This window comes from Hetaerina americana, unplaced genomic scaffold (assembly GCF_022747635.1).
Source record: "Hetaerina americana unplaced genomic scaffold, ioHetAmer1.1.p SCAF_8, whole genome shotgun sequence".
Taxonomy (NCBI): Eukaryota; Metazoa; Arthropoda; class Insecta; order Odonata; family Calopterygidae; genus Hetaerina; species Hetaerina americana.
This window is the reverse complement of record NW_027287427.1, coordinates 5,065,658-5,081,890: the sequence shown is the minus strand read 5'-3', so window position 1 is coordinate 5,081,890 and position 16,233 is coordinate 5,065,658. Positions and strand designations below refer to the sequence as shown.

The 16,233-nt window shown below is 43.5% G+C and overlaps 1 protein-coding gene across 1 annotated transcript in view; it reads right to left on the bottom strand.

Moving 5' to 3' along the window:
* The window catches only part of LOC139697534 (1-acylglycerol-3-phosphate O-acyltransferase Pnpla3-like), a 56,617-nt gene extending 41,474 nt beyond the window's left edge, over positions 1 to 15,143 (bottom strand). The window contains exon 1 of the mRNA XM_071596264.1: positions 14,678 to 15,143. Within this exon, the coding sequence (XP_071452365.1) occupies positions 14,678 to 14,837 (160 nt within the window). The 5' untranslated portion in view covers positions 14,838 to 15,143. The remainder of the gene's footprint in view (positions 1 to 14,677) is intronic.
* Positions 15,144 to 16,233: the final 1,090 nt, after the last annotated feature.

The window sequence follows — 16,233 nt, the reverse complement described above, 5'->3', positions numbered from 1 at the left end:
CGAAAAGAATCAAAACAAAAGCCTCTGTTTAACTGCGCGCGCTCCGGACACGTTTCGAGTTGAATGGGACAAAGCAATAGCTAGGGGATATGTTTCGAACGACAGCGGAGAGGCATTGTAAATAGGTCTCTCTAGTCTCGGGCATAAAACCAATGCGAATGGCTAGAGTGGCATCTTCATCGTTTCTAACTGCATTCGAATGCCAATGTCCATGTAGAAATTGGGAGAAATTAATGTGACGCCACCGAGCACTATAGTGTAAAATACATATATGACCCATGAGGTGCCGTTCTCTTTATGAATTGCCATTGTAATGCAAACAAATTATTTCATTCAAATAAACATGATTTCTATTGATTTTACGTGATGCCCTAGCCACAGTTACAAGGACGAGGTTCAGTAGTCGTGTTAATCACATCAAATTAACACTTGATGCCATTGACAAGACCTACAGGGCCAAGTCCTTGAAACTGTGGCTACGAGAGACAATTATGCGAAGGTTGATCCGATTCTAATGACGACAACGATCTAGTGATAAATTGTGCCACACTTTTCCCTTGAAGATCAGTATTATATTCATTTAATGGCCCTCAGTCTTATTCTTGGAGGGTAAAATGCGCCCAGATTTACGATATGAATGAGCTACTTGAAGGACGTCCATAATAGATGAGGTAAGCATTAGGAACTGTGTATGGTTGATGAGATTGGTAGAGAACAGGTGGCTTGAAAAGGTGCCAGAACCAATGCGAAGATTTATAAGCTGCGAGAGTGATGACTGGTAAAAATTATATCAGATGTATCATAAAGGATGAAATCTGTCGGAGAACACACGGGATGAAAAAGTGCTTCCATTAGGATTACCCCCCCAAGTACAGTTACAAACGGAAATGCCCTTAAGTGAGTATTTAATAACCTCAAGTAATTTGGAGTATCAACGCGAACGAATTCGGATTGAGAAACCTTTTATTGTGAGAGGCGACCAAGGGAGGAGTGCGGAGAGTTTGAATGGTGCCAAGGGTACTCGAATGCATCAAGTTTGAACACCCAAGTAGAAATTTGAAAGTTGGGAGGCTGTGAAGGAGAAAGTCTCCAGATGCAGTCTCGGCATCTTTTGGAAGGAACATGGCAGACGTCCACGGCAGGCGGCATACGAAATATGTGGCACAGACAGGCGATCATCCGAGCTTCATCAAGTGTCTTGTAATGAACCGAGCACTCTTGACACAATTTTAATGTCAACAATGTAAAGAAAGTTTTTTATGAGGCTTCTCGTTAGCCCACAAATTACGATCGTCTCAATGAGGGAAACTCAACGGATTGACAATAGGGCACCCGGAATGAGTAAATATCAAATGAAAAGGACATATTCGTATATACGAGGGTCATCCGGAAAGTAGTACCCGTTCGTGCCGCATGAAGTGCTGACGACGCGAGTAGCCGCTGGACGAGGTCAGATAGCTTCAGTGGCTTGTCTGCCTTCTCTGAGCCAAGTTGCGTGACGCTAGCATTGCCTGTGTTGTTTCTGTGATTGTTTACAATGTTTAAAAAAATTGAGAACGCCGCCAGTTGTGAAGTGAGGGCAGTGATTAAATTCCTCAATGCAAGAAACGTTCGCCCATGTGATATTCATCGCCAATTAAAGGAGGTGTATGGAGACAATGTAATGGACGAGTCGTCTGTTCGGCGGTGGTGTCGCAACTTCAACATGGGGAGGGGGAACACACACGACGATGAGCGTTCGGAGAGACCGTCTGTCATTACAGACCAACTGGTGAGCTCAGTTGACGAATTCGTGAGGAACGATCGGCGCGTCACAATTGATGACATCTGTGAGCATTTTCCCAATGTTTCTCGAACAATTGTTCATGAAATTGTTAAACACCATCTGCATTATGCAAAAATTTGTGCAAGATGGGTCCCTCGCGTATCTCAATGAGCTGGCGGCGAAGGACTATGCAGCAGGAATACAGAAACTTGTCACACGTTATGACAAATGCCTTAATTTGCTTGGAGATTATGTTGAGAAGTAGTTTAAAGTATCCTCTTTCAAATAAAATTTTTTATGTTTGTTAATATTTACTTTTGTCTTTTTATTTCACGAACGGGTACTACTTTCCGGATGACCCTCGTGTGTGTGTGTGTGTGTGTGTGTGTATATATATATACACCATGTGCCTCGGCGCATTGTCCATATTGATGCCGATAATAATCATAATAACAACATAAAGAAGCAACTTGAGAACGTTTACTCCGTGAAGATGTCTACATTTATTTCCAAAATAATTGGCAAATAACAAAAATTATTCCCGCCGAACATCTCATTGAATATGGTGAAAAGAAGAGAAACGTGTAGAATAGTCGCAAAAAACTAACGGACACACATTTAGATATTTACGCCAAAATGCTTTAATTTACAAATATTAAAATAAATTATTTAAAAAAATAAATTATTTACAAAGCTCACACTTAAAGAGACCCTCGGCAGTGTTTCCTAGCAATCTGTAGAAGAGTTGCAATTGAATGGAAATTTACTATTCTCGCAATGCTTGAAATAGTACCTTGGGCATCGATAAACTGGACAGCGAGCTCTTCCTCCCTTCAGTTAAGAGGATTAGCTGAAATCTAAGCAGGAGAACAGGATGCAACGGCTAAACAGAAAATATAACACTCCTTGCGCCGAACGAACCAGCTTCCGACAATGTTACATCGCCTTTGATTAGAGGACTATTCCAAAGAGGTCTGGTTCGAGGGAAGCCAAGCGGCAGTTTCCAACACACCTACGGCGTACACTTCCTTTGGAAACGAGAAGAAAAAGCTATTTCCTGTCGGAAGGAGGGCGTTTCTAAAAACTGAAGGTTACGAGCGCAAGGGATGCGTCGAAAAGGAAAAATAAACGCGCCCCTCCCCCCTCCCCTTCGTAAGTCTTCCTGACGGAACACGTTCACGAGGTGGAGAGGACAGGCGTGAGGCGGGCAGACGCTGAGCTGAGAATCCTTCCGCGTCAAACTTTGGGGAATGATACATTGGGGAAATGTGAGGAAAAGGTTAAAAGAGCAATGTTATATTTGGATAGTTAGATCTCATTTAGAATATGCTGCTTGGAGCCCCAAGCTCAATTCCACCCAAATAAAAACCTCTTATCCATCTGCCTAGTACATGGGATCCTCTTCAAGTAGGATTGATTGCCGAATTAGATCGCGTGCGACGCAGAGAGCTCGATTCGTAAAACGTCGGTTTGACAAACTGAATAGCGTATCAAAATTATTAGAGGAAAGAGGTTGGAATCACTCACGGAGCGAAGGTAAATTACACGTAATGAATTAATTGGAAGGATGCCTCTTTAGCGATGATGTTGAAAATGTATTATTAGCCCCGTTGCATTACAGTAGTTCATGCTAGTAAAATCGGAGTTTATATAATAATATTTATTAACTATCTGATCTCAACTTCATAATATTTAGTTTAGAACAAAAAGTTTTTAGGTGCCATTTTTAACACGAACGATATGGGAATAATATTCAGTAAATCAGAAAGTTTTTAGATGTCATTTTTACCACGAACGATAACGGATCGGAATAACGTTTTCCGACACCACGAGGAGGGAAACGTAATTGGAGCCAAAAGTAGTCTGGTTAGTAACCATCCCCTGCCATCCACCTTAGCGATGTCTTGCAGGGTACTATGTAATGTAAACTAAGACAAGGAGACTGTAAACATTGTATCTCACCTTAGGAAAACACACGCAAATCCTAAGTGCCTTCCAATTCGAGATCGCCAAGCACGTCCTAAAAGCCCTTTCAAACGTAACCGCCCCCCTCTGGCTCCACTGCCGATTTCCCTCGCCACGCTGAATAACCAAATGGACCAAGAGGTGTCCATCCCAATGGGTCGGAGAGAAGCTGTCTGTCCTCAAGATTCCTGGGCATTCCAGTATGTATTCCCTTGGGAGCCTCGCCCGAAGACTTTTACCGCACCTAAACCGCGGCAAGGCGCATCAACGGCGTGTGGCAAGGGATGTTAAACCACCAGCCATAAGGATGATGATCGTTGACTGATGACCAATGACAATCGAGAAGCACGAATTGACATAAATTATTTTTCCTCCTCTCGCGGTCTCGACTTTTGGCGAGAGAAAAATGATTGCCATGGCAATTCAAAATTAAGTGAATTCATATTTAAAATTCGGAACTAATCGCGGCATTTTGAACAGCTAAACTTTCAATAGAAATACATCGCTAATAGCATTAACGCGAAAGAAACGATTTAGATTCTCCGTCAGCAGAAAAACGAATCGTCTAAATGAAACAACGACTGACGTCACTAACCCATCTCTTTCGCGCTTCGGGCTTGGCGGAGAATATGAAAAAAAAACATTGAAGTAATTGCAACACATTCTCTGACGCAGAAACGCATCGATTGCTAGGAATTGCGCTTCTAACTCGTGGCGAAGACCTCATAGAGATGCGAATGATATTTATTTCCCAAGGTCGCGTCGCCATTAATCCGTCCAACTCAGTGTTCGACCCATTCTATCGACAATGCCTATCGACAGATTATCCCTTCTTTGAACAAATGACTGAGCAGTATGGGGTATCATAACGTCCTTTTGAACAGAGTTATTTGGCAATAGTGATATTTTTCTTTGCTGACGAGTGAAAAGGGGCGATAATCGGGGAGGAGAACGCGAGGATTTTGTTCATCTACTCTGGTGTTCCCGAAGTGCTATCCACACAGCGTTTTTGAACTTAATTAGTTTCCATGCGCGAGTCTGCCACTGCGGTGACGTAGCAACGAGCGAATCGCGTGGATGTCACCAAGACGACATACGTCAATTAACAAAATTTGGCGAAACGGAAGTTTTAATTCATTCATCGAGCAATCAATCCATTAATTTAAGATTAAGGTGCGGAGGTTAGTGAAATATGATGATGAATATGATGAATATGATTATAAGTTAAAAGAAATGGGCTAAGTTACATCTGAGCAAACGCACATTTTTAAAAGTGGCTGTGGAGGGATACACGCATTTCAAATTAACCCTAGCAATTTTCACTACCAGAAAGAATAAAACGAAAACAACCCCAATAGTTTCCTAATTACCAAAGAGTCACGCACTGAGAGGAGAATAACAAAATAAGTCGTACATCCAGTCGCAACTAGAAAATACTGTTTTTCAGAAAGGTACACAATCAATTTTCAACGGCCATATTTCCCAAAAAATCTTAGAAACTTTAATGTAAGCTCTTGAACGCATACGGCCTTCTGAAAATCCAAACACTTTTAAACAGATTAATGGATGTTTTCCTTTTAGTACTTCTTGAAATAATATGGAAAACGCGGAAAATTATGGAGAGAAACCTATGTCATCAAGCCTGATGCACTTCGTCAAGTTCAGTGGATGTAATGTGCGCAGTCGTAGCCAACTCTATTGCCAGGAGACGAAACTTCCAGGCTTCGCTTGAGGGATTGCTACATTTCAAAATAAAGGAGACACTCAATTACAGGAAGGATTCCACGGCCCATTAATTTGTTCGGATAAACTGAAACTAAAATAAAGTTCCATCTCCTATAATTTGGCAATTCAAAAAAGTTTCCTTTCCAATTCAGCTTCATACAGATAAAAAAAGCCTGAAGGGTTGAACATGACGATGAACTGTCTGAAAAAAAATCTTGCTCGCCATAACGGGGACGCTGTCATTAAAACAAACGAGCAATAGCTCCGCGACTTTGGTCACTATCAAACTTCAATTCCGTCCCAGGTTTAGTCCGACGGCAAGGTCGGAAATTGGACAATGACAGTGGCTTGGAGGAAACAAACTAACGAAGAAAAAACTGCGAAGTTAATGTCGGATCATTATAATTCCCCTCAGATCGATGGGGCTGCTTCCACTGCTGCCTTTCATAGAAATACGTATTAAGAGGTCAATAATTTACGCGACCGTTCACGCTCAGGGTTAACTTGCCGAAGAGATAAAAAAGACGGCGGAAAAAGGGACGGAGGGGCTTTTCTGCGGAAACCCACTGCGACTGCGCGTCTCCCACGGATTGAGTGGGGGGGAGGGGAGGAAGGGGACCATCGGCCGGGAGGCAGCGACACGCGCGGGCCGCAAGGCGTAGCAAACAAGGACGTCAGGCGCGTGACCCACAGAGAAACGCAATAGTGAGTGTGGCGGGGGGGGGGGGGGAGGAGGGGCTGCGCGCCAAGGAGGAGAGGGAGAGGAGGGGGGGAGGATGCCGGAAACGAAAGTAAACGCGCTGCCCGACATCTTCCCCTCACTCGAGATCCCACTCTTACGGTTATTTATTTGAGATCGTCGTTGTTATTCGCATATTTTTTTCCTTTATAGATATTACGCCTATTTCAAAAGGTTTCCAACGGCCCTTTAACTATAATGGACTGCACACCGCGTGCAATCCCTTTTTGTTTGCCCTTGATAATTTCCTTATACTGTTTTGGACACCTATTATGCCATTCAATATTAATCAAGAACTCATCCTGTAATCAAGAACTCCGTCGACTGGCAACTTCCAGCAACGGAACTATACATAAAATTACACGCGTGTGTATTTATGTCATTTACTCCTTCCTTTTTACGCTATTTACTTCTATTTCTTTCGATGAAGACGGAGCTGAAGTCCGTCGAAATTATCAAGAAATAACGTGAAATAACGTATAGGGCTTGGTACTGGGTGAACTCTACCATCACCTGCTAAACCGACCTTCGGGTTGATTACTGAGTTTATGGTTTGCTAACTTCATATGTGTGTGTGTATATATATATATATATATATATATATATATATATATATATATATATATATATATATATATGAAGTTAGCACTGGCGTACAAAGACAAAAACGCAGAAACAAAATAAGGAAAGAAACTCACTAGTTTTCGAATTTTCGGTAGTCCAAGCCACCTTTTACAAGGAAGATACGGAAGGAACTCTTGGAAGGAAGGCTTGGGCCACCGAAAATTCGAAAACTAGCGAGTTAGTTTTCTTTGTTTTGTGTTTTTGTCTTTGTACGCTAGTGTTAACTGTATATACATAATTATTCACGTCCGTGAGACTTTTACATAAGTGATATATACACGAGTATATATGTATATATATACAGATGCATACATACAGACGAACGCACTTCCATCTCATACGGGTACAAACGGCCGTCAAAGCACTCGAGGTGATAAAGAAAAGGAAACGGGTCGAAGAATTGCCGCAAGTGCATCCATCAAGCGCGCCAGTTTCCAACAACAGCTGTGCGGGCCTCCCCCTCCGCGGACCGCCCCCCCCCCACACCACTCCGGGCTGATGTCACGCGATTGCGTGCGACACCAGCTGAGCCCGGTCCATCGGCGACTGAGTCTTGCGGGGGAGAGTGGTAGGGGAGGGCGATCATTGAAGAGTCGAGGGGTAAGCTATGGAGGGTCGCGTGGAACGGACGGGAGGGAATGGGAGCTCTTCTAGGGTGGTTAGGAAGCGAGGGAACTGGCTGGCGAGTATGGAACGCACTTCATTGCTCCCGTAATGTATCGACAGCGGCCCCCCCCCCCTCCGCCTTCCCTTAAGCCAGTCACTGCACTCAATTCCATGCTCCCGTATTGTCGCGACAGAGGGCGCATGTATATCACACACACGCCGATTATAAATAGATATGAATCGCCATTCTCTCGACGCAGACTCGTCACCCTTACTCATTGCAAAGCGGATCCCATCGGTTGCCAACATTTTCGTCTGAGAGGCGTGATCCCCCCTCCCACAACCTCAGAGGGGAGGGGAACGCTTCAGGAAATAAATGGCGGGATGCAGTTGATGGGCACTGACAGGGTCAAAGAGTAGTCTCTTGGCCCGCCTCCCTACAAGGCAGCGAGTTTGTCGAACTCGGCGATGGTGCGAGACGCAGGGACGTGTAGCTGCGTGGGGGGGGGCTCAAAACACGAATGCGACGAAAGAGAGGCGACGTAGCACAAGGCGTGACGCACAGCGACAAGAGCGGAGGAGGAGGAAACGAAAAGACTAGGGAACGTGATATAGACCACAATTGTTCACCCTTCCAAGCAAGTAATTTCTGGAGATTCCGAAATTCAACATTTGCGCTTTTCGGCGGTTGATCCAGGGTGAGGAGTGTTTAATATGCAAAACAGCGGAGATAGGGTGGGGAACAATACGCAGGTGCGAATGCGAATTATAGAAATCGGTAATAAACGGATATCAGAGTAGCGATGCGATGTTTTTCATTTTTGGGGTCGAATGGTAAGATTCGCATCACCGAGCACGGTGCATAAGAGTTTGAGAGAGTGGTTTTAGAGGGACGGAGAAGGTCATGCTTGCATGTGATCGAAGTAAGACTCTTTGAGACAAGGATGGTGCGTGTATGAAACAGAGTGTGGTGGAAGAAGTGTGCAAGGGAGAATTTGAAAGGAATAGCAAATTCCTAGGAATAATTAAATCCAAGAATTGAACGTGTTGTTATCACTTACAAATCACGGGAACTTTCTATGACCGAGTAGCATTTCATAAGAAAATATTACGATGTTTCCGAAAACTAACGATTCTCATTCGGCAGCGTTACGCCATTTATCACCTATCTGCTTGCAGCACGATGTTTGTGTTCTAGACAAACGCATGACTTGTGAAGAATTACATGGGCGTCCATTGAATTGTTTCGTGAAAATTGAATCAAATTTTCAACTTTTCTTTTACGGGACCAATTTACGTTTTGGAAAAAACTGTCCCCCTAGCGTTATTAGCAACGAGATACAATGGACGCGTAACGTATTAATATCATTCGTATCGATCAAATTAAATGCCATTCAAATACCAAAATTGTGCCAAGCAACACTAATCACGAAGTATCATGTTGGTATTGGACCTATACTTAAAATTCCAATACCGCTCGATGTATGCGAGTCAACTGAAAATCGCTCGGTAATGAAAACGAATACCAACAAGACATTCATCTGCGTTAGCGAGCGAGAGAGACAAAGGTCCAGCGGTCATTGATGTGGCGCCGAATTCTCTACGAACACCAAAACGATAGTTGCTTCCACGCTTAATCTTGTTTTCATGTAAAATTCGGCTTCTACGGAAAAACATATATATATGACATAGTGATCACCATGCGAAATACACAGATCACCACGCAGGTCGGCCGACCGAACACCTTCAAGTTAATACCCAGCGTTAACATTTTAACGGAACTTTATCACGAAACAAAAGGCAAGGCTTTTCTCAAGTCCCAAATCTGATGACGTTCACTTTAGATAAGGTTATCAGAGTCACACACAATGGTGGTCTCAAAATTTCGTACCTATGACCGAAACATTCCCGAGCAGACCGTGTTTCACGGGCTTGATAACGGCGTCTTTTGTCCATCATGCGACACGGATGTCCGACGGACTATTAAAGATGACCGCGCGCACTTAAAAAGGCGATTCAATGGCTTTCGAAAAAGAAATTGGGGCACCCGACGGCGGAACAACGAGAAAATAACTCGCGGTCAGTTCTTTAAAAAGCCCATCATCGGTTCTCATAATTCCAACCACAAGAGGTGCAGGCGAGGGAAGAAACCCAAAAGGGGGTTGAGCAATTTATTACTCCAAACGCGGAAGCGATTGGTGAAATCCGTGGAGGACCCACTAAAGAAAAAGAAGGGCCCTTTCTAAAGGAAAAACCTAAATCACTTAACTAAATCACACATTTGCATCAAAAGTGGAAGGATTCGGGGATCAAAAAGTTTTATTTGGTGTCTGCCATAATACCATGTTAGTGAACCTCGATCATTCTGCCCTTCGGCTAGTGGGTAAAAAAAATAACTGGAGAACATAACGAGAGAATTATTTTCAGGCTCACCGCTTCATTTTTAACGAACGGTCTATCACTAGACATGCCAATGTTGAAAACCACCAAAATAACTATAACGATAACTGGACCAATCATCTCCCCCCCCCCCAACCCACCCAATCCTATATTTGGGCCCATTAAGATAATGGACATTAGACTTTGAATTGCTGAATGTGAGCAGTTTATACATTCGCCGAGGTCAGTTGTATCGGTCTGTTATGCTGGAAAAAAACATGGACATAGTCGGCTGGGAAGGAGATATAGGATTTCTGAAATCTCAAGCGTTCAGAATATACGGTACTACCAAATATAATATTCTTGTGAAGCATTTACAACATGGACCTATATTCCTATCTACTGATTGTTCATCGCTGTAGCTAATTACCACGGAAACGGTGCGAGTCAAGACTATCTTCGAATATCCAACCAACCTTGAATGTTCTGAAAAACTGATTGCACCTGACGACGACTGGACCAAGAGTGCAGTGTTACAGATTATTGTATCAAAGTAGGAAAACCCGCAGGACAAAAAAGGGGAACGGCGCAGTTGACTAGGAAGCATTAAGCGTATTAATTAATTATTTTCAGGCTTGACTTCGTGGATTTTATTGAAAAAAATGAGCGGAATTAAATAATTATGGGGAATTTACATAGCTGTTTTTTTCTTTCCGTAAGTACATTGAATCATTGACGATTCATCGCCACTGCCAGGAAAAATTGCAGTTTATGTTTTCGAAATATTTACGCATAATTTACGTACAATTTTTCTTGTCATGACATGAAATGAATTTCTTCAGCGAGGAATATTTTCTCGGGATGGAATTTCTTAGAGCAAACCCCAAAATGAATAAAGCAAAGGGAAAGCGGAAGAGATATAGTATACACACACACGTACACAAAGTCTGTGGACCGTCCTCGGTGAAGTTGGGACTCGGGACGGCGTGGGTGAGAGATTGACAAAGTGAAAGAAGGCATTTGGTAACTTCGTCGACACTTTTGAAAATCCGTCACTTCAGGCTCGGGGTGAAAATCGAAAAGCGACGAAGCGAGAAGTGAAAGGCGCAGGCCCGCGCAGTCGTGAACAATGGCAGTGACTTTGCCCGCGTCACTCCTTGCGATAAAATAAGATTCGAGGCTAGAAAGCCTTCCCGAGTAAAAGTGCAGAGGTTCTCAATCTTCGAGCCTTTTATTATCGAAGCACCTCAGTTTATCAACGTTCCCTAAAATGTACAGAATTTAAAAAGATTAAAAGTACTTCGAGGGCCAAGCGTGTACTATTGCAAATTAATGTGTACAGAGATCCATAGAAGTGGGCACGCGTGAATTGGGATATGAAGAGATTTAGCGTTTTATTAATAATAATTAACAACGACCAAAAGTTCGTGTGTGGAGTGGTGTCGGGTCAAAAGCTCTTTAAATCAAAACTATCGGAAAGTGTAACTTCGGTTTGTCGCATTCGCCAAGACTCCACTGAAAACTGTATTCTTTCCTATTTTAGCCGAGTGACGATAATCTGACGATATATTATCGGTCTTTAATGAAACCTACGACGTCAGGAGCTAACTCCCGTGGCTCACGCTTCCGAGAGTCTTACTCAGTCTGGCTTCCTCCGGGGCTTCACCAGTATTTAAATATATCGGGACCGACCTCACACGACAGACACGTGCCATCGCCGAAAAGGGATTACCGTTCTAAAACTCGCACGGAACCACATCACGAGACCAATCGTCCAAGCCTCGACTTGCAGAAACCGATGCCCGCAATTGACATGTCCCGCTGCAGAAGAGAACGCTTGCCGAAAACAAACAATACGTAGCATACCTCAGATCAAACACGAGTCCGAATATAAACAGAACTAGATCGGAAATTAATCCTTACCTGCAGATTTCACCTAAGAAACCCTGGAAAACTTTCGGCTCCAATGCTGAGCAATGACAGCACGTGCACTCAAAAGAAGGGCTCTTCTCCGACATGCCAGTTACATCCAACTCATGCAAGGGTTTCGAGTATATAATGGCGTAATAAATCAAGTTAATTAGACATTAAGGCACTTCGACACCCACAATGTCATGGAAAATTTCATTGGTTTACGAAATGGTAGATGTCACGAAAATCAAACGAAGATTATTGTTCATCCCATGTCCGCTTCTAGCTAGCGCCCCAGGGGGAAATTATTTCCCCCTGGGGCGCTAAATTTCAAGGATATTGAAAAAAACTTTAGACCAATTATTTCGTAGCAAGTCACTCGGTAAGCCAGAAACCTATTGAAGAGTTAAAATATGATATGCTGGATGGGACAATTCGCGATTGAACGAAAACGATCGTCATATTCACATCTCCGATAAAGTTAAATCAGCTACTCCTCAAGACATTTTTGGCGTTTGCGAGGACCAAGCAGATGTAGAAAAATATGTTATCAACTGAAAACACGCTAACTCAATTTCCCTTAGGGGCAAAACAGCCAAGAGAGTCGAATCGATAAGAGAGTCACGGACTTCAAAGGCAAACAAGCTGGACGCTTCCGTTTCCTAGCAACTAGCATCTCAAGATTCTGCTCCAGGGGGAAGAGAAGGAAGACGGAGGGAAAACGAGGGACTGGGGTGGAAAGGGAGGGGGGGGTGGCACGAGCGCATTGAGCAACCCCCATCCCATTCCACGGAAGACTTTCACTGCTGCAGTGACGGTTACTTTTTCACTAAACCAATGTTTTCGGTCGCCTCGCACGTGTCAATATATTGGCCCTGGGATATACGAGATTATTTTAATCTCCTGACACCCCCCCCCCCAACCCTCGATCGCCCTACTCCATCAACCAAAGGAGAAGACGCGTAGCGACCCTCCCCCCCCCCCCCAGCAGTTCCTCGGCAGTATCATCATCTTCTCACCCCCACACCTACGTGGGGAGGGATTATTATTAGGGTGCGCGCACCCCCGCCCCCCATTTTACGGATTTTGTGGGACTGAACATTTTCGTGTGTGACGAATGCTCATAGCCCCATCATCACTCCGAGCACCAAGAAACTCCTATCGGACACTTGCAGCGGAGTTGGGAAACTCCGCATTGAATGAATAAATATTCCACGGCGACTGGGACTGGAGTGAACTAGACCAAATTGCCTATCCATCCGCTATCACTTCGTCCCTCGAACCTACTCTGTACAGACGAGAACACGCCGATGAAGGAAATCACCCGCCCAAGTCATGGCTTGCACTACTCCGGCTTAGAATCACCGGCGAAATGGTCACTCCTATCGATTTTAATATCAGGACGTGTGATGCGCCACAGTAGTAGTCGATGATAGTGTATGTATTCGCGTGCGTGTAAAATGAAAGGATTCTTGCGCGGATCTATACGCCATTGTGAGCATACGTTTGCATGCATGTGTTGATTTTGCATGTGGTTTTGTTCCCTTTTACAGGTGGTGACCTAACACCCCATGCCACACGCTCTTGCGACGGCTTGTGGGGTATTATGTAAATGTATCCTAACACCGATATTCTCCCAGACGCGTTGAAATAAAAATCTTCATACGCTGTTTGAAAATATTTTTAAAGTCGGAAAAAAACATTTTATGGCTTACGTATCGCGAAAGTGTTTTTATAATTTCTCAATATGCGGTGAAAAAATGAACGTGTGAATACTTGGAATTGATTTTTTATTATAAAGCCGATTCGGATAAGGATCTACATCTACATAATACCCCGCAAGCCACCGCAGGGGTGTGTGGCGGGGGCGGGGGGGGGGGTGTTCGGCCACCACCCGTAAAAGATAACAATGAAAACCACATGAAAAAACAACAACATGGACAACTACACCCCCAGCAGCGCACGGATGCGTGATGTCAATCGCTTACGTATTCGGTGATTGGCGAAAAATAAAACGGCCCTTGCAACCCCAAAGCGACGAGGAATGCGGTAAACAAAACATGCGTAATGAGTTCGAGGTGGAAGTTGATGACCTTATTACTCCCTTTCCTTCAGTTTCCCACCGCAGCGGAAATGTAAACATCGTCAACTTTTGGATTTAAATCCGAACACGAGAACTGAGAAATAACTTGTCGATTCACGAAGGCTGAGGGCGTGCCCTCTCGTTCGGGCTATTTTGGGCAACAGTGAACGATGACTCAAGGACGCAGGGAGGTCCTGCGCAGCTTGCACGAGGCACGGCACGGCACCGATATTCATTAACAAGCGACGTTCGCGAATGAAAAGGTCGATTCACTTCAGAATACGATCCGTTTTTTCAACAACAGGGTGAAGTAAAAAGGAATCAATCAGTTATTTGTTTAATTAGGACAAATTATTCAGAGCATATCCAAAGAACACGCACATTCTGATTTCATAGACCAAAACCTTTCACTTACGCCACGACCTACGTCCGAGATTGAATTCAAGACTTGACAGTATTTTTGACAAATTGCGAAAAACACGACAGCTGAAAGATTCAAAAGATGGTGACTTCTGGGTGACTACGTAAAATAATCGCACCTTGATTATTGCTAGCAGCCTTGTTTTCGTTGCCATCCACAAGTTACTCTCGTCTGCTCAAGGGCAAATGATTAACAGGACACAATTGTCGTCTGCTGATTTCACTCCCACGAACAATACAAAGGAACAAAGAACACGATTTCACTTAATTGTTCACCCACATAATTGCTAACTACTTCCGTTCAATTAATTCAAAAATCGATGGCCCTGTTAATCATCCCCACAAAGCAATATGCATGTAAATACCACAAATGACTAAGTGATGAGGAAGTAGGGAATACTTCCTGCTGAGAGAAGGCATAATAGCAAATCATGCATAATATGGTACATAATTTACATACCGAGTGGTAGATCGCAGAGGAGACAGCAGGCCGCTATGGCACCAGCAGATGCACCCGAAATCTTCTCCAGGAGCAGATGAGGAGCGTATTTTTTGAAGCACACTGCCACTCCTACGTGGTATATTCCGAGGAAACCACAGCCAGCGAATGACAGATTCATTTTGCGTTCACGAAAGTCTACGCTCTAACATCAGACGAAATCAGTAAAACTAATGCACTGTTCAGAAATTCGTGACCCCCTGGACGAGCAGAAAGGGCGTCTGCTCTTTCCTACGGAAAAATATCACTGTGGAAGTGGCTATTCGTCGTAGGTACCAAGCGTACAATATGCGCACTGTAAAGAGTGTTGATTTCCGTTTTCTTGATGGAAGGCCAATAACCAAACGTGGTGAGAACTACCAGGAGGTTTACTTCCGAGTCTTCCCTCCCCACGTTTCCAACCGCTACTGTTTCCCCACGGCGCGCCTGCGGTGTTATATTGCGCTATCGCGAAACCCTTGTCCTTCGGCTAGATAACGAACTGTTGCTCCCCACACCACCCGCTCAATTTCGAATCGCCAGTGATGACGAGCTAGCGAGAATGGGCTCTCGCCATTGGTCGGTTCAAGTGGTGTGGTTGTTAGGCTCCGCCTCCAATCCACTCGTGCATATTAGAGAGTCATCTATCGGGGAAGAGTTGAACTTCTTCAGGAAGCTTCTTGTGGTTGCAGTCCCTGGTTTAATGAACGCGCCGAATGAAATAATTTTAAATTCGATAAGTTCCAACGCATATAAATAAATGAATACCTCTGCGCTTATGGATATTGAAAAAGATGTAATTAATTAAGTAATGTAATTGTGTCTGCGAATAACCTGCAAAACAGATCGTGAGCACTAAGCGTTTTTACGAGTGTTTGTGGACTACAAGAAAATTATAAGACGTAGGGAAATATAAGAACGGGAGTTCGAAATAGTCTAAATGTCGATCTTTGCAGCCCCATGTTATTTTAGAACACGAAAAAATATCTGCGCCACCGTCAACCAACTTATTATTTCCATTTTAAAATTTGCGCTCCTATAAAATTTAAAAGAATGGTAAAATAGAAGAACAATATTTTTTCAAGTATTGAGCGCCAAATAAGTTCACATACAATTTACAAGAGAGTATTCTTCCTAAATGTGTAATTACGAAACATTTTCAACAAATACATTCAATTGTTCCGTGAAATAAGAATCATGCTTGTATATGAGTTTTAAGGCTTTTACCATTCTGTGCCTAACCTATGTCCTGTATATTTGTAAACAGTTTCAACAGCAAAGTCAAATAATTTATGGCACAATTTATTGTATGTTTCAATTTCTTTTAAATGCTGGGAAAACTAGCTGAAAACTATTGATACTGAAATAAATGGCTGATATTACTTTGGAAGAAAACAAATGAGGAAGTACTTGGCATGGTGGGCGAAGAGAGGGGTTTGTTGGGAGAAATCCTATGGAGGCAGGAAAAGTGGATTAAGGGGGTGTTGACCGGCAGTGGGATGTTGAAGACTGTAATTGAGGGGAGAATGTTAGGCAAA